This window comes from Pteropus alecto, unplaced genomic scaffold, assembly GCF_000325575.1.
Source record: "Pteropus alecto unplaced genomic scaffold, ASM32557v1 scaffold22, whole genome shotgun sequence".
Lineage (NCBI taxonomy): Eukaryota > Metazoa > Chordata > Mammalia > Chiroptera > Pteropodidae > Pteropus > Pteropus alecto.
In genome coordinates, this window is record NW_006434839.1 from 15,053,103 (window position 1) to 15,079,140 (window position 26,038).

Genomic DNA, 26,038 nt, shown 5'->3' on the forward strand with positions numbered 1-26,038 from the left:
CCAGTCTGATTTAAGACTAAATATTAGAAATAAAAATCTATTTGATTGAATTGACAGTGTTGTATATACACAACCTAAATCTAGTTTTAATCTATTAGAAAACTAAATTAACATTCAATAATTTAACTTTTAAATGGAAATAATTTTTTCTTTGAATCTTTCTGGGTATGTTCCGTGTTCATAGAGTTTAGAGCTGGAGTAGACTAAAAAGATCAATATTGGGAAAACATCAGTTTATTACACTGGAGAATTTTCTAGACTATAAAGTAGATTTAATCCAAGAACTCTCAAAATGGAAACGTTTAACTTTAAAAGACTTAACTTATTTAGTTTGGACAGATCATATCTAGCAACATTCAAATAATATTGACCCGTGTTTCCTATGTGTTCTGAAACATATAACTAATATAAATCTCCACTGTATAGTGGAACAAATTTTGTGGACAGACTAGCATCTAAATTCTGGCTTTACCACTTACCAGCTCTATAGTCTTAGGTGTCCTTGCTAAGTATATTGAAACATTAAGTGTCTAGTGGGAGAGTTGATAGGCATGGATGATTTTATTTTTTGGCAAAAGAGGTGGGAGGAAGCTGGTACACAAGTAGCAGGATAGAGAGACAAGATAGATGGTGTAATGGAGGGCAGACTAGTGTGTGTTCCCAGCCAGTGCAAGAGACTATTAGTTCTGCTTCTGAGTTAAGAGTCAGGATATAAAAAGAATAAAATAACATGTGATCCATATTCTTGGGGAGGGTATTATGTGACAGCAGTGGCTTTGATGAAGCATCTCTCTCCATGGCTTGCAAACAGTAGATATTAATAAATAAACTTTAATCAGCATGAGCAAATTGGTTCCTAAGCTCATGTGATCATCCTCCAAAAGACCTCCAGAAATAATTGAAGATATCTCGAGAGAAAGTGGCCAAAGTGCCCCCGTTACATGAGTTCGAACTAACCACCTGATGCTAGCATCACTCTTGTTCTCACAGGCTGGTACAGGACCTAAGAACATTCAGAATTCATTTTTCATACAATTTTAAGTGTAGGAATTCATACTAGCTGCCTTCTTTCAGTCTCAATAAAAAATACTTTCTGACTAAATGAGAAAAAATGAAGTGTGGCTCTTGGCATTCAATGTTGAATTTTGCAATCTGGAGGGAGATAACAGCTTCATTTTGCATTTGATTGCACTTTCAAGAAAAATGAAAGCTGCACTGCAGGAGGTCATATAACCCTGACTTACGAAAAGTTCAGTCAATTCAGGTCCTCACACGTAATTGACAAAGATAAATCAATCCTAGGCCGGGTTTCAGCTTTCAAGAAAAGGATCTACATGAATTTTGTTTCTGATTTCAAATTTTACAGCTTCCCAGAGAGGAATAATGATCACTTTATTGATAATTCAGGGCAGCATTAATACTGTGTATGTAAATGCTTAATAAAAATAAAATAATAACAATAGGTTGCAGTCTCTTGCCAGTGTTGTCAAAAGCATTTGTTGTGACAAATTACAAGGGCCATGAAATAGTCAGGAGAACCTTATCAAAGTGTATTGCATCTTGTCGTTATGTAAGCATTTATCTTCTTCCAAAAATCTTGTCATGTTGGTAAAGCAAAGGGCTTACCAAGGAAAGCACTAGGGAATAAATTTTAACTTGAATTAAACTTACCTTTTCAACTTAAAACATAATTTTTATAATATTAATTAGTTTCAAATTATAAATTAGAGTCTTTAACAAATGTTCAATGCAGAGACAGAATAGATAAATACATTTGAAATGCATGATGTAATTAGATTATTTTCAAAAGTAAAATTAGAAAACTTCAGCTTCCTACTTATACTATTAACATTTTATGATTTTTATGTGACAAAAATTTATAAGTTGTTCTGTAGTGAGAAATGAATAAATTATCAAGTGTGAAAATTAAGAGGTTGCTCTTTCCTTTTGGAACAACTGATTTTTGTAATATTGTAAAAATTCATATACATTCAAAGTAGAATCTGGAAGAAGGAGAGTCCTCCAAGTAGCTTACCAAAACGACTAACATTCTCGACTCCATCAATAATTGCTTTGTAATCCAAATTTTCTTCTAGTCCAACCTGTTAAAGAAGAATGACATTCTAAAAATGGGATAAAATTGATTAACTGTTCAATAAAATATAAACACCAGTGATTGCCATTTTAAATATTCAACTGTAATGTTCTCCAAAGGCACTTTTTTTTTTCACAGCAAGGTAAAAACAAAACAAAATGAAAAAACTTTTAAATCTCTTAAATTTTCTGAGAAAAGTACATTTTAAAATGTTATGATTCACAGTCACTGCTATAACATTATGATGCCTTGCATATATAAATAAACACACCTATACACTCATAAGACAGTTTGCTCCAGGTGGAAGTGATTTAACCAATAAGTAAATACAAGAGTCCTCTTTAAACATACTGGCCAAGGAGTTCTCTTTGAAAAGGACTCTCAGATATCATTCTACTTGTGAAGTCTTCTATCTGTTGCAAAGTATGTCTTGACATTTCACATCAATATTTCATGTGATTAAAAAAGGAATTAAGTTAGTGTTAAATCTCTGTATAATGATTACCTCAAATAAAATGGATAAGGCTCTTAACTTCCCTTTTCCTTTAACTGCTTCCTCAAAACTTGAAAACCGGTCTGCATCAAAGCAGTAGATTTGCATCTGTAAATGTAAAAATGATGGCTTTATTATATACGAAGACTTCACAAAAGTCAACAAAGACAAAATAATTTACCAATTCAATCAATTCTACATGAAAAATCCTATAAATGATATAATTCTATATTCTGCATATTTTCAAAATATTTTATCAATTATATGTACATACAATTACATTTACAATCATTTATCATCCTGCAGTGAGGAAGGAAATACAGACACATCTAGAACTGAAATTACCACTTCGAGATTACCAGGCAACCTTGAAGTAATAATTTATTAGAGCAATTATTAAATGTAATAAATTATCGAATATTATTTCAACTATTTTGTTGGAATTCTTTCAAATAAGGTTTCATTCTTTCTTGACTGGACACGCCTTTCTTGATGGTCTGAGTTACGATTATTGGACATTTATTGTCATACACTCTATTAATAGTGAAATCTCAAGGCCTCTCTGCTTCTACCTAAAAAACACCAAAGGATTTTTAAGTTCCTTTTTTAAGTCTCCTCTCCTGCTGTGAGGCTATCTCTTGTTAATTTTTATTTCAGGCCATATATCTATCGATAACAGCCTCTAACTTATAATTTGGTGTTCCTCGTGTTGTGGGCTTGGGAGTCAGGTAACTCAGCTAGTTTATAAGTGTAATTACGAGAAGAGCAGAAAGGCTCTGAGAAGATTAATGGTTAGGGCTCTGATCCGAGAAATGGCAGGTGTGAAGTAGACGATAGCAGAGGATCACCTGCCTTGGGTGATCACCAAAGCCTTTCTAAGCTGACCCCTGAAGGATGAGCAGCTTAAAAGTTTACAGATGAAAAGGCAGAAGAGATGAATGTGTGTTCATCAGAGGGACCGGCTCTGGGAAAGGCCAACAGGCAAGAAAATATGAGAAACGTGGGAAATGGGAAGTAGCTTGTTGTGATTTCAGCTGAGCATAGGTGAGAGAAGAGGAGAGAGAGCAAGCTGGAGGGGTAGGTAGGGTGCACACCAGGAAGGTCTGTGAGGCAGTGCCTGCCTGCAGTTTGGTCCAGTGAGCAAGGTGAGTCCTAATGCATTTCAGCTAATGGGGTAGAGAGGGGACAGGGGAAGGGGCAGGGCTGGGGGGAAAGGGAGTTGAGTGGAAGAGATTAAGACAGAGGGAGGAGACCACTTCAGAGACATTTAATAATCCGAGTAAAAGACAAAGGTGGTTTGAACTTTTTTCCGACCTCTCACATCATTTAGGAACAGAATTGAGAAGACCTGATTGTAGAATGTGAAGATATTCTGAAAAAAGGGCAAGTCGAGGATGTCCCTTAGTGTCTCTGCTTGCACAATGACACGGGGAGAGTTTAAAACTGACAACAAACAAACACCACCGAGAGATGCCTTGAAGGGCTTTTCAGATAAGAAAAATATATGAGCTTTATGCACAGATTCTGTACCATTTATTTTGAGGATTCAGAGCTTATGTTGCTAAGAGATTTTCTTGACTTTCATCTTTGTACTAAATAAGTAACAAGGTCAGAGCGGTAAACTCTCAGAAGTGTGAATGTTATGTGTTTAATGAATTGGCTTTTATTTCATTGGCAAACCATATCTGATACATGTGCTTTTCTTTAAGAATATTTCGTATATTAAAAAAAATAAATTATAAGCTCTAAATTTGAATGCGCTTATCCACATTAAAAATTTTTAGCCCTTTAAGAGATAATTCACTGTAGTCTTATTTTTATTATCAATAAACATTTTGGATTATAAACTAATACTGTTTTATTAAAGGTAGTTTAGAAAATACAGGAATTTTAAAGGAGAAAAAGCACTCATATGCCATCACCAAGAGAAAATCACTGTTAACATTTTCTTGATTTCCCTCAATTATTTTTACTTTAGTAATAATTTAATCTCTTGTTTAATCCTCATAGTAACTTCAGAAGGCAGGTGCTATTACTCTTTTGTCAATTTCACAGGAAAGAAATGGAAGCTTAGGTAAATTAAATAATTTTTACAATGTCATGTCTATAATAACTGAACGGTGAAGTCAGTCTTTAAACCTAGTCCATTTGGCTCAGACTCTGTACTGTTGGTCACTAATTAGTTTTCATGTCTTACAAAATTAAAATCATAATACCGCGCAAATTATTTTTTATTGATTTTAAAAGCATTAGTATTGTTAAAAAAGTAAAAAGCTTTAATATCTTATGATGAATCTTTTTGAGTAAATTAATCAAAAACATGATTTTTACAAGATCTATAACATTCCATCATACCGTATTTAATCATTTCCTTTTGTTTCAACTTTTTATTCTTGCAAATAAATCTTTGCACATACATTTTTGAGCGTATCTTCGTTTTTTTTTAGACTAAATTGCTACAAATTGAAATGGTAGGTATTGAGAACAAAATATTTAAAGTTCTTGATAAAAAAGCAAGCAAACTGCTGCCTAGAAAGTCTACCAATTTATACTCTTTCATGTATTGCAGACATGTATGCAAATGTTTATTTCACCGCACACTCATTATTTATTGTAATTATACTTATTTTCCCAAAAGCTGAAAATTTTTCCGATTCCATTTTGCATTTCTTTGATCCTTCAGTATGTTGATAAATTTCCCTTTCTTTTCCTACTGAGATATGGAAAATTTTTATTCATTCCCTTACTCAATAACATTTATTGATCATCTATAATGTGGCACTCTGGGTTATTGGGAAGTGGAAAATCAAATATGTCTATTATTGACTTTAATAAAAAAAGACAGACATTAACAAAGTAAAAAAATATATAGCTGTATAAATTATAAGATTTTATTACAAATTAATTGAATTATATGTTAAATAAAATCTCAGTGATTTATAAAATGAAATAGTAACCAGCAGAAGTATTCATTACCTCAAGTGGAAATTTTTGTCCTTCTAAACTATGTTCTGATCCTTCGGATGACATATTGCATTTCCCCCAGTGAAAAGTTATCTTGCTTGCTTTGAACACCATTTCTGAAACTCCTCCACTGAGATGGTAATCATTAGTAAGATTAATTTCCACTAAAAAAAATAATAAGCCACACACACAATAAAATTGCATCTAAGTTTCTGAAAACAAAATTACAAATTTCAACTAAATTTTCTTCTATTAAAGATACGTTAAGGAAATCACTTATTTGATAAATTAAAAAAATAATTTGCCATTCTAGAACCTGAATTTGTAACTGCACAATATACCTAATGTATCTTTTTGCCATAAATATAAACTAAACCGAAGATCTTAAATGCTGTAGGACCCTGATAGCAGAAGACAGCCAGTCCACCTGCCCTATTTGTTTGCTCTGCTTCCCTAGAGCATTAATTGATAGGGGACAGAGTAAAGGGAGAAGGAACAGAAGAGTGGAGAGAAGAATATCGTCTCTTGGGAGTATGCCCCCCACCATCACACTTTCAACTCAATTCCTCTCCTTATCCTTCCAAACACCACCCCAGCCTTCATCAAGCTCCAGAATCTCTGTCGTAGGCTGTGGTAAGGAAGGAGGAAACCCATTCCCATCGAAGGGGTTTTGGCTATCTCGTGTGTTCACTCTGAGTGGCGACTTTCAGAATCTTAAACTCTCTTATTTTAGTTCCACAGTAGATATTGTCTGATCGTATTTTTTGAGTCATCTGGAGACTCATGATTCTCTTGAGAGCTTATTGCAATATTTTTTTTTAAAGTTTAAGTTATTGGGGGTGATGTTGGTTAAGAAAATAATATAGGTTTCAAGTGGACAATTCTATAATACATCATTTGTATATTGCTAACGCAAGACTTTAATGTCTCTCAATCAGACTTAGTCTTTGTTCCATCAGACAGAAACCACTGTTGGCATTAGGGAGTGAAGCTAACATACTGGCCAGACAACTAGAGATAGAAATTTCCATTAATAATTATAATCATGTAAGAACAAACACAGTAACAATAATGATCAACATTTATTTATCACTTTCATTGTGCCAGTCATTATGCTAAGTACTCTACATGAATTAAACATTCAATCCTCACACAATCCTAGGAAGGAGACACCATTATCATCTCTATTTTACAGAAAATGAGATTGAGTCACAGAAAGTAACTTGCTCAAAGTTTTACAATATATTTTAAAAGCCAGTACTAAACCCAAAAAGTGTGGCTCTAAAGATCAAGTGCTTGACCACAGTCTACCTGGAAAAATAAAGCAGAAATTACGTGGCTTACTGCTTTGTAACAGCCTTCAAAACCTATAATGAAAATGTCAAGATTTGGGGCAATATACTTTTATGTATTTAATTAACAATATATCATAACATGTAAAATTTGTCTTAATTATTCATTTAACAAATAGTTATTGTGTACTTATTACATATCAGACACATAGAAAAATTCCTATCCTTATGAGATTTAAAATTAAATTACTACATTCAAATAAGTACACTACCAAAATACGGAAAATAGAGAAGAAATTTACTAATGGTCAAACCAGCCCAACTTGGTTACTATTATAATTTTGAATATTTTTTCCTAATCTTTTCTTCCTGAGTATATTTGTTTTTATCTAACTTCCTGATACATATACAATTTCATTTAAAATATAGTTTCAGAAAAGGAAAGATGTTCATTTTTAAAAAACTATTTTGTCCATCTAGCTTTTACTGAAATTTTTATAGTATTATATTTTACATGTTTTTTTAAAAAGATAGTCTCAAAAGAAAAAAGCACTTAATGACTACTTCCTAAGGATTGGATGTAATTTAAAACTTTCTATATAGAAGGGCTAGTAATTCCTTTTCTTAAAATTCAGTTATACTTGATTGCTTTTCTCATATCCAATTACTGAATATAGTATGAGGCTGAGCAGACAAGATCAAACTATAATGCCCAAGAAAAGGAAATCCTGATTGGCTAAGTGATTAACTGGTGATGGAGTTATTAAGTTATATTACATTATCTTTATCACATTTTCTAGTGAAAGCATCATCACCGTTATATTTCTGAAGAACATAATGTGATGACAGGTCATTTTATTTTTTTGTACACATTTCCAAAATGTTGTCTAAACTTTCAACTTTCTGTGCTCTACTTGGTTTTGTCTCCCTAAAATTTCCATCCAGTTCATAGTAATATTATTCAAAGAAAAATCAAATGAAACTAATCTAAACATATTCTCAGTTCAATAAACATAATGAAGTCATGAATGAAATGCAAATATTTTACCTGTTTTCCCAGTGTTATGAATGAATGTGTTTTCCAAAGATGTTTTATCCCAACCTTGAAATTTGAGTTTCTTAAGATTTACATTTACTTGTGTAAGATCTTCATCAATATTGATAGGAGATTGTTTGGGGCTATTACATGTTGGATATTTCTTGCCCCAATTTTTTTGATTCAGTGCTCCTAGGAAAAGAAAACAATAAAGTTAGGTTCTTAAATTACCATGAAAAAGCTAAATTTTATATTATAAAGTAGTCAATCTATTATATTATAATATATACACTAGTAGGGAAAATAGGGACAGCTTTGAACTAATTCACAAAACTTTTATACCTAGATTCAGATTCTGGGTTTTAATATGATACAATATAAAAAGAGGCCTATAGAACAACCACATTAAGTACAGGGATCAACTTGGCTTGCTTTAGCCATCACATTCTTCCAAATCAATAGAAAGCCTAATTGTTGTATAAGGTAGCCAGTCCTAGCTCAGGGTTCCAGTTTTAACAGTGTCCAGATGACAGACTTCCTTAGCACTCTCCAAGGGGGTAGGCCCCTTCAGACCTTCTCTCACCTCTGCCACTGAATGATTTGGTTTAATTTCCATACACTCAAGAGTCTTATTTATAGAAACATAATCACCTGGCTATCCTTGAAATATCTCCTTTTCCCCGCCCCACCTTTTCTTCTGGTCATAAAACCTACCAGGTCTTATTGTTTAACAATAAGAAAAATGGAACAGGACTTTCTATAAAGATTTTGGCTTATGGCGAAGGGAATGCTCACCTGTTCCACAGAATGAACAGTCCTTTAAACCAAAACAGCGCTGTGCTGCTTTATTTTTCACTTTTATCTAAAACGATGAACCATCTCTCATTACCTTATTACATTAGGACATTATGTAGCTAGCACCCAAGCAGTGTTAAGAACAGGTGTGTCTTATTTAAAGGTCTATTAAAATATATGAAATGTTGCAAGTCCGAGTCTTAAACTTTTCTCTGGCTAAACTCTAGCATTTCTACAACCATGACATTAAAGAGCAGGGTGAAAGCACAGTTTTCAAAATATATCCTTGCAAATGCTTTTCTTTCAGAAAGTAAGTATGGGTAAGGCCAAGATTTTACATGGTTGATGCTTGGGGAAATTATAAGTAAACAAACCTTCCGTAACACCCCAGCCTATGATATGTACTTTTTGTAATAAGGAATCAATGAGGATTGACATTCACGCAAGCTCTTAAAATGTGACAAACCTCACTTTGCATAATTTAGCCCAGGAAAGAAATAGTCATTAGTCATACCATGAAATGGCCTACATAGCCAGAGAAAATTAGGTAATTCATCTCCTACTGAGGCATCTACCAAAATCAACAGGTGCTGAAACTATTTTTTTTTTTTTAATTTTAAAATCTAGTTTTATTCCATGAGTACTTGAGTACCAAATGCTTTAAATACTCACAGTGATGCACATGTAGACTTCTAGGAATAGCTATAAGGATTTCAGTAATACTATATTAGTTTCACCGTAAAGGACATTGGCATGAGGACAGGAAAACACTGTTTGTTTTACTAACGTCAATGCAAGTGAAGCTGAGAGAGAAACTGCAACACGATTCAATAAGGCTCTCCGTATTGCTTAAATTTTTTAATATAGTGCAATAAATTCCAAGACACTTAGCAAGAGTCTCATAGTCATGGTACACACAAACATAAAAATTCAAGTCTCTAGTATCACTGCATATGATTTATAAACATGCTATTTCTCATAGCATTTAATAATCATCTCTATTTGGATCCTAATTTGGCTTATCCACAACTGAACACTGGATTTCTGCCCTGAAACCAGCTCTTCCTACAATCTCTGTCATCCTTTAATTTAGAAGTCATCCTGATGCCTCCATTTCCTCCTTAGCAAGCCCTTTTGGGTCTGCCTTCAAATCATATCCCCAGTCAGACCATTTCTCATCTCCACTGTTAGCAGCCTAGCCCAACCCCCTGTCATCATTAGCTTAGGTCTTGATATTCCACAAGCAGCACTGTTATCACCTAGGAGATTGTTAGGAGAGTCAGGTCTCCACCGTAGCCATACTAAGTCAGAATCTAATTTTAACACAATCCCCAGGAGATTTATACACATTAAATTTTTAGAAGTGATGGCTTAGACATCTCCAGTGCCCACTAATTGGTCTCCAGCTTCTTCTGCTCTTTCCACAATTCTGTTCTCTACTTATATGATAGGCAGGATTCTGAGATGGTCCCCCAAATTCCCACACCCTGTTGTACATGCCCTGTATAACCCTTCTCACTTGAAGATGGGCAGCCCCTGTGAACATAATGGGGGTAGTTATTCCTTTGATTAGGTTACATTATATGGCAAAGGTGATGGGGGAGTCCCTGCTGTGATATGTTATGTTACAGAAGGCTCTGTCTTAGCAAGTTGGAGAGAGAGTGCTTCAAAGTGTGAGGTTCCCCTGCTGGCTTTGAAGAAGTAAAGTACCAGGTTGTGAGAGGGGTATGTGGTTAGAGAGTAGTCCCAGGCTGAGAGCAGGCAAAAACAAACAAATAAGCCAGCCACAAAAAGACAAATAGTGTGTGATTCCACTTATATACAGTATCTAAAGTAGTCAAACTCATGGAGACAGAGCAGAATGGTAGTTACCAGGAGATGGGAGGGAGGAGAAAAGCAGAACTGTTTAATGGGTAGAGTTTCAGATCTGCAAGATGAAAAAGTTTTAAAGATCTGTTTCACAACCATGTGAGTGTACTCAACACTACTGAACTGTACATTTAAAAAATGGTTAAGACAGTAAGTGTTAGGTTATGATTTTTTTTTTTTTACTATAGTAGAAAAATTGGTTAGGATGAAAAAAACAGACGAACAACGAACAAACAAAAATCAGGGACCTGGACCTCAATCTTGCAACCACAAGGAAATGAATTCTGCCAACAACCTGCGTAAGTGTAGAACAGGACTCTTTGCTTCAAATAAGAACACAGCCCAGCTCGTACCTTGATTTCAGACTAATGAGAACCTGAGCAGAGAATTCAGATAAATGGTCCCTCCTCTCTGACCCTGAACCCATGAAATCGTGAGATAATAAATACTTCTTGTTTTAAGCCACTAAATTTGTAATAATTTTTTATGCAGTGTAAGAAAACTAATACGATCAGTATCTAAAGTAATCTATTAAAATATATATCAGATTGTGTGTCACTCCTTGGCTTAGGTCCCTCCAATACCTTTTTATCTCACTCAAAATAAAATATAAACCCCTTACCATGGCTGGCAGATCCCATATGACATCACTGCTCACATCCTTTCTAATGTCATTTCCTGACGCTCTGTGGTGATCACTCTACTCTAGCCATGCTGGCTCCTCTTCTGTTCTTTGAGCCTCAGGGCTCAGTGCTTGTTGCCACCTCTTCCTGGAATGTTTCCTGAAGTGCTCAGCCTGATGCTTGCAAGGCTTTCTCACCTACCTTCTTATTTCAATCAGGTCTCTGCTCGCTGAAGAGGCTTTCTGTGAACATTCCATATAAAATTCGCTTCCCTCCCTTGGGCATTCTCAACTCCCTCTCTTTACCTTACTTTTGTTCTCCTAAGATATTAATTATGTTTATTTGTTCGCATACTCTTGAACCTAGAAAAAAGCCCTGGACATAGTACATATTTTATAAACATTTGTTGAATGACTAAATCAGACAAGAAATGATATCTTTTGTTTTGAGTTTGAGCTCATAGGGCTCTAACATGAAATGGCAACAGGAAAAAAATGACAACAATAACAAATTTTCTAAACTCAGCTACGGGTAGGTACATTTGACAGTTATATGACAATTAATTTTGTTGAGTATTCCCTACTAAACTTCTGAAGGATATCAAGAAAGACATTCAGGCCAACCTAAATGCTGTCCAACATTTTGTAGCATGATGATTCTGAGTAACAAGTGCATTGTGTTTAAAGTGCATTGAATGATTCTACTGAGTGTGGACCTAGTTTAAAATACCTACTAGATCATGGTACCAAGTACAGTACAGATTCAAGAAGCCTCCTTAATTTTTGTGATTAAAAGACAAAATAAAAAAGCTAGAATAGAGAAAATAATTTTTTATGAAAAAGCTATAAAACAGAAAGTCCATAAAAAGAGATCTTTTAGTGAAAAGGCTATAAACAGAAAAAGTCCACTTGAGATTCTTTTTGCAAAGGACTCTGAAATAAGGTTGTTTCAAATCGTTGTATGTAGAAAACCAAAGAGAGTACATTAATAAAGTATTAAAATTGTGCACAAGGTTGAAACTTAGATCAAAGAAGCATTCAATATATTTTACCTGTCTTTAATAATGAAATATTAGATCAATTTTATGCTTAAACATTATTTTTAAAATTACCAAATTAATATTTATAATGTTGCAATCAAATACATCAGTCCACGTAGTGGTTAAAAACAAGATGATGTACAGGAGAAAGCAAGTATACAGATTTCATTATAACTGTGTAGTGATCCATGGAGTGTTATTAGTGAATGTGGGGGAGGAATAAAATAGGACACTCACTGTAGTTGCAACACAAAATTATCAGGCAGATTTGCCCATAAGGAAGTTTGCAGAGCACTAAATGTCAGCTCTAGAAAACTGAAATAAATTATTCATAGTCATTCATTCTTCATCCATTTATTGACTCACCTGAATTAGTACCACTCCTATAGATTTCCTGTGCTTATTTCTATTGGAGTGCTTAACAGATTGTATTTTGTTTGTTAATGTATCTATTTCATCTGTATCTTATTGCCAACCTCCCAGTCTGGCACATAGGAGAACAAATTAAATGTTTATGAAATAGTCTTTGTGCACCAAATGAATGTATTCAGTATTTACACACCAAGCAGTCTATTCCAAGCAGAATTGAAAGCAATTCTAGGCTTTGTAGGAGATATACATGAGTTCAAGTTTGTTGGCTTGCCTGATTTTTCTTGCATTTCAGAAGAGTGGGGCATGTTACATAAAAAGTAGACAGATGCCTAAAGGAGTAGACAGGCTGAAAGGTCAACATAGATATCAAAAGCACACGTTCAAGCCATGGGAGATGGGTAAGAACCTGCAACAGGCAGAGGGAACCCAGAACATCTATGGTTGAGTTGTAAGCACGAGTAAGCTCACTGTGGCAGAAAAGAGGAGTGAGCAGTTCAGCCTGGTCCACTGAGTAAAGAGTGGATGCCGAGGAATTCTACAGATGGAGACAGAAAGGCAGACTGTGATCAAACGGACCTGGGTAGGCCAGTGGGATGTACAGAGGCTTTCAAAGGGTAAAAGAGCCCACAGCAGTCTTATCAAAGATGTTAAACTGGCAGGAATGTAGAACAGGCAGATATGGAGAGGTTGTATGATTAGTGGACATTTTCATAGGCATCAACTATTTGTCTCCAGTTGATTTTGACAGAATCCCTGCTCAAGGTACTGAATGTTTACGTCTCTTCAAAATTCATCTGTTGAAATCCTAATCCCCAATGTGATGGTATCTGAAGATGGGGTGTTTGGGAGGTGATTAGGTCATGAGGGTTGAACCCTTATGAATGGGATTAGTGCTCTTATAAAAGAGACCCAGAAAGATCCCTTGCCCTTATAGTGAAAAGATAGCAGCCTAGGAAATGACCCTTACTAGACACTGAATCTGCCAGAGCCTTGATCTTGGACTTCCCAGCCTCCAGAACTGTGAGAAATAAATTTCTGTTGTTTATAAGCTACTAGCCTATGGTATTTTGTTATAGCGGCTCCAATGGAATAAAACACCTTGTACTTATTTGAACTACAATATATCTATCTCTTATTCATGTCGTAATTTCAGCACCAATTCTTAGAACCTTCCACTGAAGGATTAAATACACATTTTCTGAATGAATAAATGCTTTAATACACTATAAGGCACAGCTTTATAGATTACTTTGGACTTTCCATATGTTAACAAAGACACCAAAAGCTAACATTAAAAAGTCACTTAAATAGTATAAAGCTATTAGTGGTAAATGACCTGGATTCAAATTTAAGTTTATTCAAATATAAAAATGAAATAAACCAGTGTTATTTTCAATGAAAACGTAGCAGAGATTTTAGAACTCCAGCAAAATGGAAAGATGATATATTTAAGTGGACACTTTTCAGATGCAGCAGTCAGCTGCTTGAGAAATGGGGGCTTCCTCGAAGATAAGAAACTAACCTGAAAGTACTAAAAAACAATCACAAAGTAATTTTATGTCAGTCACACCAGTAAATTCATCATATAAGCTGATTGAAAGTGAAGAAAAAAGATGTCTGAGATAACTTCCCATGATGAAAAGCAGAACGAATATGTATCTAAATGCACAAATCAGCATGCCTGTTGGTGTTTTTGGAGCTACGAAGAGCAAAGCAGTTGGCGAATTGTAGATAATGGCTGCTAGTAAAGCTGCAGTGAAAGCAGATCAAATGCAAAGAATTTCAAAATGAGAATCTGTTTAGTCAAGGGTGCATTTTTCTTTATTATCTGTTCTAATGGGACTCACATCAGGACAGTAGAAAATCTTTGCAAACCTGGCTGATATATCTAATAGACAGGGGGTTACACATGCCAGAGAAGGTAGTTGTCAATTTATTTAGAAAAGGGCTGGCACAAATGTTCCCTGTGTTCTATGATATTTAAGAAAATTATTAACTGAAGTTCAGTATAAATAGGGAGAGAGATCGGAAATTTATTTCAAAGTTCTTGTTTAAAATTTTAGGATTTTTCTAGTTGGAAAAATCCAAAGTAAACAAATAAACAAAACCTAAGAAATGACAATCAAAACAACTGCTCTATAATACAATAAACAACTTAATATTTTTCAGACCACAGGAGAAATATAAAAACACAAAATGAAAATGACTTAAGGACACTGGCATAGTAAAATACTATTACTGTGACAATATAAATCAAAGCCCGATAATCTGTGGTAGGTATAAATGAAATCAATAAGAAGAACAAGTAAAATGATACTCTAAAGGGCCATAATTTAACCATTACTTTAATCAGAAAATGAAATGACTCCTATAGAGAAATAAAGAAGAATTTAGTGAAGGCAAGAAATTATGGAAATAAAAACTAACACAATTAAGGACTGAAAGCAGGATGTTGTTTTGAAAGATTCAGGAATATTTTTTAAAATAATTTTTTAATTTTCAATTACAGTTGACATAAAATATTATATTAGTTTCAGGTGTACAACATAGTGATTAGACATTTATATAACTTATGAAGTGATTATCCCGATAAGTCTAGTACTCATCTGACACAATACACAGTTATTGAAATATTATTGAGTATATTCTCTAGGCTGTATTTTACATCCCTGTGACTGTTTTTATAACTGGCTATTTGATATCTTAATTCCTTCCCATTTTACACCCATCCCCCAACACCCCTCCCATTTGGCAACCATTAAAACATTCTCTATATTTATGAGTTTGTTTCTGTTTTGTTTGTTCATTTACTTTTTAGATTCCACATATAAGTAAAATCTCATGGTATTTGTCTTTGTCTCACTTATTTCGCTTAGCATAATACCCTCTAGGTCCATCCATGTTATTGCAAAAGGCAAGATTTCATTCTTTTTAAAGGCCGAATAATATTGTATTGTATATATGTACCACATCTTCTTTACCCATTCATCTACCAATGGATTTTTAGGTTGCTTCCATATCTTGGCTATTTTAAGTAATACTGCAATGATAATAGCGATACATATGTCTTTTTAAATTAGCGTTTTAGGTTTCTTTAGATAAATACCCAGAAGTGCAATTGCTGGGTCCTTCTTTGTCTCAGGTTATAGCCTTTGTTTTAAAGTCTATTTTGTCTGGTATAAGTATTGCTATCCCAGCTTTTTCTTTTCATTTCTATTTTCATGAAATATCTTTTTCTATCCCTTTACTCTCAGTTTGTATGTCTTTCAATCTGAAGTGAGTTTCTTGTAGGCAGCATACGTAAGGGTCTTTTCCTATTCATTTCACTACCTTATCTTTTGATTGGCGCATTTAATCCAGTTATGTATTAGTTGTATAAGTAATTATTTATAGGTATATAATTATTGCCATTTTGTTATTCACATTTTTACCTTTTTCCTCTTCTTCCTCCTCCTCCTTCTTGTTTTTGAAGTCCCTTTAGCATTTTTTGTTTACTGGTTTGGTGGTGATGGACTTCTTTAGTTTTTTTCTTGTCTGGGAAACTCTTTATCTGGCCTTCAATTCTACATGATAGCTTTGCTAAGTAGAGTAATTTTGGTTGCAGGTCCTTGCTTTTTACCACTTTGAATATTTTGTGCCAGTCCTTTCTGACCTGCAAAGTTTCCGTTGAGAAATCAGCTGACAGTCTTATGGGTGTTCCCTTGTAGGTAGGTAACTGTTTTTCTCTTGCTGCTTTAAAGATTCTCTCTTTATCTTTAATCTTTGGCATTTTAATTATGATGTGTCTTGGTATGGGCCTGTTTGATTCATCTTGTTTGGGACTCTCTGCACTTCCTGGGCTTGTAAATCTATTTCCTTCATCAGATTAAGAAATTTTTCCATCATTATTTCTTCAAATAGGCTTTCAGGTTTCTGTGCTCTCTCTCTTTTCCTTCTGGTACTCCTATGATATGACTGTTGTTATGCTTGATGTTGTCCCCAAGGCTCCTTAAATGATCCTCATTTTCTTGTTGCTTTTCTGATTAGGTATTTTCTGCTACGTTATCTTCTAAATCACTCGTTCAATCCTCTGCTTCATCTGATCTACTATTGATTCTCTCTAATATTCTTCATTTCAGTCATTGTATTAATTTTTGACTATTTTTAATGTTTTCTATTTCTTCATTAAAGTTATCAGTCTTCCCTTAATTAAGCATCCTTATCACCAGTGTTTTGAACTCTGCATCTGGTAGATTGCTTGTCTCTGTTTTATTTAGTTCTTTTTCTGGAAATCATTTTGTTCTTTCGCGTGGGATGTTTTCCTTTGTCTCCTCATTTTGGATGCCTCACTGTGTTTGTTTCTATGTATTAGGTAAAGGTGCTACGTCTCTCAGTCTTGAAGGAAAGGTCTTGTGTAGGAAATGAACCTTATCAGTTACCTTGCCCTAGACTCTGGTTGTCTCGTGTCCTTTGTGTGGGTTGTGTGTGCCCTCCTGTTGTAGTTGAGCTTGATTGCTGTTTGCATGTTAATAGTAAGAACTGACCCACAGGCAGATTGTGAGGATTGTCCATGACTACAGTGGAGGAGCTGTAGTGTAGGGGCTGACCCTACATAGCAGAATTTGCTTTAGCAGGGCTCTTATGCCCTGCCAAGTCTGGGTGTGTCATTTGTTGAGATGGTTGAGTGGTGCTCTGGCATGGTATGAAGCTGGCCACCGGGTTTGTTGGTTCTGGGACCTCTTAGGAGGGGCTCTGGTGCAGGCCAGGGTTAGCTGCTACCTGTGCCTAGGCTATGGCCACCTGGTATGAGGTACAAAGTAATCTGCAGAAGGTTGCCACTTGTTCTGGTCTTGGAGATGCCTGGGAGAGGCTAAGCTGTGAACCGAGGGTAGCTGTTCCTAGTGCCAGGCTTGGGGCTGCTTAGCAAGTGGTACAGAGAATGTTGAGGCCAGACACTGGTTGTTTGGGATTTGTGAACCTTCGATAGATTTTAGGAAAGTCTGCAGCATGAGCTAACGCAGGCTATTTGTATAGAAAAGCCACTGGAAGTGGCTTGGTGGTCCTGTGATGTGGGTGGAGTAGGGTCTCAGGGAATCACAAGGGTGGGGCAAATGGTGTTAGTCAGGTTTATAGAGACTCAGACTTGATGCTCACTTGCAAATGCAGGCTGAACGGGGGAAGAGCTCAACAAAGAAATAATGGCTTCTGTCAGCACTTTTGTCTGGGAGAAAGCTGCCCGTCCAGCCCTCTCCCTGAAACCAGACAATTCAGTTCCTCTCCACGTGTTCCTGACATGTTTTGAACTGTTGCCCCAGCACTGGATCGCAGAGTAAGTTCGTCAGGGAGTAAGTCTGTGCATGGGCTCTTTAAAAGGAGCACCTGGGACTCTAGCTGCCTTCTGTCTCTATCAGCCACAATCCACTGGTTTCACAGCCAGAGTCATGGGCACAGAAACCCTGGAAGATAGTATGAACCTTCTTAATCCCTTTCCTTATTTTTTCAGGAAAACTGGAAGCAGGATCATTAGCTGGGGGAGAGAGGCTGGTAGGAGAATGAACTCAAGGAAAATAGTGAAGAATGAAATAGTGGACAGTTAGGACTGATGTAAAGCACTGAGGGCTCTGCAGATGTGGGAGACCATGACTTGTAAAGTCAACACTCAAAAATGTGTGTGTGTGTGTGTGTGTGTGTGTGTGTGTGTGTGTGTGTTTGTTTTGGCAAGTTCAATAGTCTTGATGGACAAGCAGAGAATACAGGGAGTTGCAGTCCTATAGCGTAAAGCAGTAGGATGGGCGTGGTACATATATGAAAGGTCAGAAAACTGAAGGTTCTGGCAAGAGGGTGTTGAAATTTCCCTTCCCCACTCACCCCATCTCAAACCTAGTATGAGGAGAGAAAGTTAACTTTTTAAAAAGCTATAAATAGTTACAACCACAGAGTCTTCTGTCACCTTTCATTTTCAATTATAAAATGATAGCGTGATAGAGAAGAAGCCCAGTGCTGCAGTATTTCTACTGCTGTAGCCTGGTATCAAATATTTAAGTAATCAAAATTGGAAAAACCACTCCTGAAATTGAACAAGCTGCAGAAACCATTAAGGGTTCTTGTTGCTCTGCCCCCTACCCCTCAACAAGCCACAACTTCTCAAAAGGAAGAAAAGGCTCAGGGATTAGGTAATCTTGTGATTAATGTTGTGACCTTTATGTTTGCCCGATTCTAAATGAGTCTACTGTGTTTTAATATTCTGGATTCATTTTGAAGACAATGCAGGCTGATTACCTGCAGGACTTTTTTTTTGATGTTGTAATATTTGCTGTTAACTAACCAACCTCAAAGAAAGTCAGTCAAACTATCTGTGGAATGATAAGTAAGAAACAGAGTAAGATTTCTTTGTTGCTGCAGTGTGGCTGTCACCAAAGAGATAGCAAATATAGAACCAAAAAAACCCTGGAAATTAGCCCTTGGTTTGAGGAATAAAAAGCTCTTCCTGTAGAAAGACTCCGAAAGTACCTGAGAGTCACTGTATACTCCCCTGTGGTCATCAGCTTCTCCTCTTCTCCAATAACTGATGAACTAAACTCTTACAGCAAGGAAGTAGTGGCACAATAGATAATGCAGGTTTTCTGACAGTAACACTATCATCATGTCTGTACCCAGTGCTTATTTCCCACGTATTTATTATTGAGATGGGGCATGGCTGTGGCTGTTTCCTACCTTTGGTAGAAGGTCCAGAGATTCAGTGTTGAAGTCTGAGACACAGATATCACCTTATATCTTTCTATTTGTAAAAAATTTTTCTTTAGTATTGTTTTATTGTTTTCTGCCTATAAGAACAGAGATTCTGGTTTTATTCCTATATAGAACCATCAGTTCCTCCTTTTTGAATACATTTATCATGGAATTTTTTTCTTAAATCAGATCTCCTATGTGGAAGCCACTGGTCACATGCAAAGGCTAAGAAAGAAACAGTGGATAAATACCATAAATATATTGCTCCAGCTTAGAATTTTATATTTTGTGTTATCTCTACATCTCATCAAAACTTAATTCCATTGAATTTAGCTTTCGTTTGTTCACTTGTTCACTCGTTCACTAAATATTTAATGAAGTGCCTAGTGCAAGATATAAGACTGATGCAAAAGATTCGAAGATGAATAAAACAGCATCCATCATCAAAGAACTCATGTTTTAGTGAAGACCCAAGGCATATAAACTGTGAATTATAATACAATCTCATAAGTATGATAGCAGTAGGAGTATTCCAAGGACACAAAAATATTGTACCTAATCCAGATAACACAAGAGGCAATGAAAGCTTTCTAATGACAAGATATTGAGAAATATCTTAAATGATGGGCAAGTATTATCAAATTGAAGGTGAGGAAGGAAGTCAGAGCTAAAAGTACCTAGGAGTTAACAGGATGAGCGTAGAATGGTTATTTGAGAAAAACAGCAGAAATTTCTATGCACTGATATATAACATGCAAGGCAGGGAGGGGAGAAGAAATGGGTAGAGGTGAGCAGATTTTGAGGGTTCGAATGCAAGGACGAGGGGTTTGAACCTTTTCTGTAGGCTATTAAAAGGATTTAAGTTGCAGGTGGCATGGACATATTTAAGTCTTAAGAGGGTAACAATGGTTACAGAGTGGAGGAAAACAAAACTGATGGCAGGCAGATCAGTTAGAAGTTTTAGCAATAGTTTACATAAAGAATAGTAAGGATCTAAACTGGAGAAGAGATATGTAAGGAGAAAGACAGATTCTGAGAAAGAAGAAGACATTCAGGACGAGAGAGTGGATTAGCTGTAGGGATTAGGAAGGGGGCAGTGAATGATCACTTTAATGACTCTGGTTTGGCTGGGGTGACGGGATGGCAGTACCACCAGTGACGAGGCAACAGTTTCTATTCTTCCAGGGAACTGGTTACCAAGCTATTCTGTCTCCTGTCGTTCTCCATGGCCACTCTGCAACCACACATTAGTTTTGGGGGAGGGAGAATCATAACTGTCTATGGTCTATACTATGCTCCCCTGAGACAGCCCTGATAATACAGAGGAGTAGCATAAAAGTGGTCTAACTGAACTCTTCTTGGGTCAATTCTCTGCCATGGGTACGGTTAGAACAGCTCCACTGATTCCCAAGAGCTCTCAGAGCATGTTGGCTGGCTTCAGGAGACTAAAATAACACCAAAAATTTAGCCCGATGATTCTGTGTATGAGAAAATTCATTTTTCACCTTACTTTCTCTGTTTGCAAAGTGGTAATAAAACACTGCTCTCACCAGTAGCAACACAAAGAATAATTTAATAGCAGTAGATTCCTTAAACATATATATTTTTGAAGAGTAACAAACATTATGTGACATCAGCAATCATTTTGATTGCTCTTTATAACAAAATAAATCCAGAACTGTTTCTTAAAATAATAATAGAAAGAGTTAGAATTTTTTTAAAATTTCCCCAATTAAAGGCCTGTTTGCCTCTTGCAAAAATCTACTTTTTACCAGTCTTCCTATTGCATCACGGTCCTATCAATCCAAATGAAAGTTCTATAGACAGACACACATATGAGTATTTGAAGGAAATAATGAAATGTTAATTTTTTTTCTTCATGAGCAATTTGAAATAAATGATCTAATAAGAGTAAACAGAAATATAAAAGAAATAGATGACAAGAAGTTATCACCCAAATTAAGTCTGAAGTGAGAAAATTAAACCAAACTTCTTTTTAGTGATAGCAAATTTATTGCTTGGTTTTTAAATCCTAAAGTTTACTCAAGAATTAAAAGTTCATAAGAACCATATAGTCTATTGCTGTGTTTCTAACCTTTTTACTTAATCTCCACTTATTTTTTAATTAGTCTCGGTCAGGAAACTTCTATAAACAGAGTGGAAACTTCTGAAAACAGGAAACTTCTGTAAACTGGCCCTTTCATTTTTTTTCAAATGTATTTCTTAGTGATAATGTTAAACTATAAGTGCTTTAATATAAGTAATTTCAGTACATGATAATTTATGAATCAAATAAAACAAGCTGTCAATTTACATTGCAAAGAGATTTATTGCAATGATCTATTAAACTGGCAAGTGCCCCTTAAGTATATACATAAAAAGGCTAAAGGAGAGAGAAACTTTAAAATGTTATGAATTACTGCAAAGGAACTATCAATCCTAAACAAAGACGAAATATTAAGATTGTCATGCAAGGCAACTATACTGATTTTTAATAAATTAATTATTCAAGGCTTTATTTATTATGCAAAATAAAGATACATTTGCATGGATTCAAATATATCTTAACTTGTGTCTACCTTGTGTCCCGCCCAGTGGAAGATTCTATAACAGTTGTTTCAGTAACGATAGATTTAAACAGATTCTCTTGTTGGATGAGCAGGTTCCCTGCTCTTGCATGAAGCATAGAGCAGGGGCAAAAGATGTGAAGCCGGCACAGAGAAGAGAAGCCTCTGGAGAAGTTACAGAAATCCTAAGGAGGATTTAGGATTTCCATAGGCAGTGGGGCTTGAGGGCACAAGGAGGCTGGCTAGGTTGTGAGCCAACATAACCTAGATCTTTGAAAGGTTAAGAGGTCTGTTTTGTATGCTTAAAATTAATTAATACTGAAGAATGGCAAAATTAAGAAGAAGGTAAAAGTCAACAGTGCACTTGCAGAAGAGCAAATCCCTCTGTTTGCTTTGGTTTAGTTGAGGCAATATGCATGCCTTCACATATGCTGCCACCAAATAATAAACACCACATTCCTAAAGGTATTAAAGGCAGTCAAATTAGAATTCTTCAAATTAAGTCACTCTTTTTCACTGCCCCAAAACAAAATTCTCAAAAGTTATGTTAGTAATACCAAAAAGTATTGCAAACAAAGTATTTTCTCCAGTTGTAGGTAGAATGAGGTTATAACTATCTTAACTCCAAGAAGTCACTGCTATCTTCGTTTAGGAAATCCATCTATAATTTGGGGAGTTTCAAAAAAGTTAACCCTAAGCCATATTTCTGTAAAACTGGCTTAGCATAAAACATTTATTTCTGACAAACTGGCTTAGCATAAAACACTTATCTTCAACGAATTCACTGCGATTTCTTTTGGTAGAACTTTAGAATATCAAATGGAGGAAACCGTCCAGATCTAAGATCTAATTCCATCATACCTCATTGTGTCTTTTATTGAATCCCTTGGATTTTATAATCCTCTAAATCAGAAAAATTTTTTATGAATTAGTTTTCTGATACCATGTTCAAGGAGAAATTGTCTAGGACCTTGATGGATAATTGGAAGGTGAATGCTGACCACAAATGTGTTATTTTTCTAAATACAACTTTGACTTTCTTGTTCTTTGGACCTGTAGGGATCTGCTATGATTGCCTTAGTTACTTTTTTTTTTGGTGGGAGGAATACTTCTAGATCTGAAAACACAAATATGTTTTCCTTCAGTGAGTCTAGGCTCTAGAAGGAGAAGACATGAATAAACAAATCAATGCAATGACAATTACTGATATTCTAATAATGATATGTATATATGATCGATTCCCTGGGGTATCAGGATTGGCTTAGAAAAAGGGATGATGTTGAGTACCTGTTCACTAAAACAGGTGCTTGTGATTTCTAGCCTGAACCCGATCACCAGTCTCCTCGTTAGATAATGGGGTTTCAATATTTAATTGCAATCCTCTTGCCTGGGATCCTACTTTGCTCCTTGACCTATACTAGGCACTGGAGTTCTATGCCATGCTCCACGAAGTTTGACTATCCTGGCTTCTGATCATAGCTTGTCCATCATGGACTCTCAGGATTGGGAAAACCACTCTTGTTCAATAATCTGATCACTGCTTGAATCCTCTATGCGGCCTCTTACTAACAGAGTTTTTTGTTTTGTTTTGTTTTTTGTTTTGCCTCAGGTTAAATACCTCTGATGTTAGCTCTCTATCTCCCCCAGCATAGCTTATTCTAATTTTATATTTTTTTTGATATTAGAAAGTCATTTTCTCTATCAAAGTAAGTTCTTCTCCAAATTGTATCTACTTAGAATCATACAAAACGTTTAGTTATTTTCCCACATGATGGCCCTGTAAATACATAAATGCTGACACTGTAATCTCTTGATCCTTATCTTTGTCATGATAGAGTCACATGTGCTTCTGATGCATCAAGACTCTTTACCAATCACATGGACTTTTTCCAAATACTTTCCAATTTGTTTATATTCATTGATAGTTTGGCATCAGGAGCAGGGCACAACATTCTCAAGGAATAAAATGTGGAAATACAGACGAGCTTTCCAAGCTCAAAAAGATAACAAAAACTTTAGCATAAATACTTTGTTTCCAATGCAGCACTTCCAACTGGTACTGCACTTTCTTTGGGAAAAGCATGGAATAATATTGAAAGTTCTGAAGTCAGACTGCTCGGTGGAAAACCCTGTCCCTACCATTTATGAGCTAACTAATCATGGGTAAGTCTCTTTACCTCTCTGTTCCTCAGCATTTACCACCTAAAAATATGGCCATATTAGGCTGAACCTCACAGGATTACCATGAGGCTCAGATGAGCTAATACAAGGAAAACAATTAGCACAGTGCTTGACACAAAATAAGGGATTATGTACTCTCTCCACTTTACCAGTCCACTCTTTTTCTGAATTACGCCACTCGTTTACTGTCTCAGTGCCTTTGTACTCACCATGCTCTTGTCTGAATATTCAGCACCTACCCCTAAGCAGCTGGCCCCTTCTCTTCTTCACATCTCAGCTGAAATATCCCCCTCTTGGAAGATACCTGAACTATCCCCATTTCAGCTAAGCAATTGTCTATCTCATCACTGTGTTTATTCTTTTCACAATACTTCTCATTATCTTGTTATTTGTTTTTCTATCTTTCCCTAGGAGAAGGTAAGCTTGTCAGAGCAGATACCTTATCTGTTCTGTCAATTGTATCTACAGAGACTAGTACTGAATGAATAAATTGATGAGTATTACCTATAATTATTATTGCTATTGTATTTAATAGCATTTATCATATCTCTTTATTCTCATAAGTGCTCCCTGAAACAGGCAGATAAATGAACTCGCATTTCCAGAATAAGTAAAATGTACAGCAAAATGCATTTTACAATGCAAAGAGAAACATGGTCACTAAACTGAATAAATCCACTACAACTCTCCAAGCATTTCTAGGCAGCGACAGAGAATTTAGTTCAATGGAGCATCAAACTCCATTTCATGTGCCCCAGCTTGTCATATTGGGAAATTTCAGTATGCATATTAAAAGGAAACACTCATTTAAAGCCCTGAATGATAATGTTACCATGATAGATCTATTTAATTTAGTCTGGATTTGGCCTCAGAAACAAAATTCTTCTAATAGGGGCTAAGTAACAAATCCTTAAAGAGTTACAAAACAAATTCTCACTGCAACATCCTGCTTCCATTTATTTTAGATTCCCCGCAGACTTGAAATAAGAGTTCACATTAAATGATGCATTTCTGAAACACTTGTATTGTTTTCTAATCCAAATTACTTCTATAGAAAAAATATTAAGCTCACTGTAGAATTACCAAGTGAATTATCTTTGTTTTTCAATTAAAACTAGAAGTTAATTCAATTTGAAACTAGTGTAATGGAATTTCTGCTTTGGTGGGCACATATTTGCAGGCTCTGTGATATTATTTTTCCCTTTCTTTTCCACTAAATAATTAAAATTTGCATGTATTCTCAATGTGAAAGAGCAACACATATCACCGTAGGGCAAAACAGAACCAGGCTCTCTCTCCTTCTACTCCTCTTTTAAAGGTAAGTCCTGTTAACTTGTTATTGTGTAACCTTTCCTGTGGAAACAATTTTAAATTTACAGAAAATGTTCAAGTACAGAAGACATTTTTTTTTTCCCTTGGACCATCTGAGAGGAAAGTGCTTCTATGCAAATGCCCTCATCTCCATTCTTAGGCATGACAGCCCATGTGGGGTACACCTGGGACCTAAAGCCCTTCTCACCATGACCTTGCTCTGACATTCCATCAGAAGCTGCCTTCAATGTGACCATCCTCCTCCTTTCACATGGATAACTACCCCATAATGAATAACCACCACCCCAGATGACACCCTCCTTACCCTATGTGGTTTCTAACACCCCACACCAGGCAGCTCTCCTGTGTGGACTGTCTCCTTGTATGACTAGGGCGCTGACTCCCTGTGCCAGGCCATGGTCCTGATCTCACTTCACATCTGACACTCTGCCCTGGGTAGCCTCCTCTCTGGGTGCCCTGCTCACCATGCTTGGACCCTGCCACGTGGCTTTGGGTCATTATTGTTCCAATCCACTGGCACATTTATTTAGCTTGGCCTCTCCTAACAGCTTTAAGCCTGAAATGGTCAGGAAGAAATGACTGGAAGGGAAAGGAAGGGGAAGAGAAGAGAAGAGAAAATGCTCTAATCATTTGCCTATGCATTAACATTTGTATATATGTACATATATCCAT

General features: G+C 35.8%; 1 protein-coding gene across 4 annotated transcripts in view; it reads right to left on the reverse strand.

The window, feature by feature from the left end:
• PTPRZ1 (protein tyrosine phosphatase, receptor type Z1) overlaps nucleotides 1–26,038 on the reverse strand; it is a 162,738-nt gene that overhangs the window by 63,670 nt on the left and 73,030 nt on the right. For all 4 annotated transcript variants that reach the window (XM_025045970.1, XM_015588410.2, XM_025045972.1 and 1 more), the window contains exons 3-6: nucleotides 7,893–8,072; nucleotides 5,565–5,716; nucleotides 2,601–2,696; nucleotides 2,032–2,102 (exon numbers count right to left, since the gene is read on the reverse strand). In XM_025045970.1, coding sequence (XP_024901738.1) covers nucleotides 2,032–2,102; nucleotides 2,601–2,696; nucleotides 5,565–5,716; nucleotides 7,893–8,072 — 499 coding nt within the window. The remainder of the gene's footprint in view (nucleotides 1–2,031; nucleotides 2,103–2,600; nucleotides 2,697–5,564; nucleotides 5,717–7,892; nucleotides 8,073–26,038) is intronic.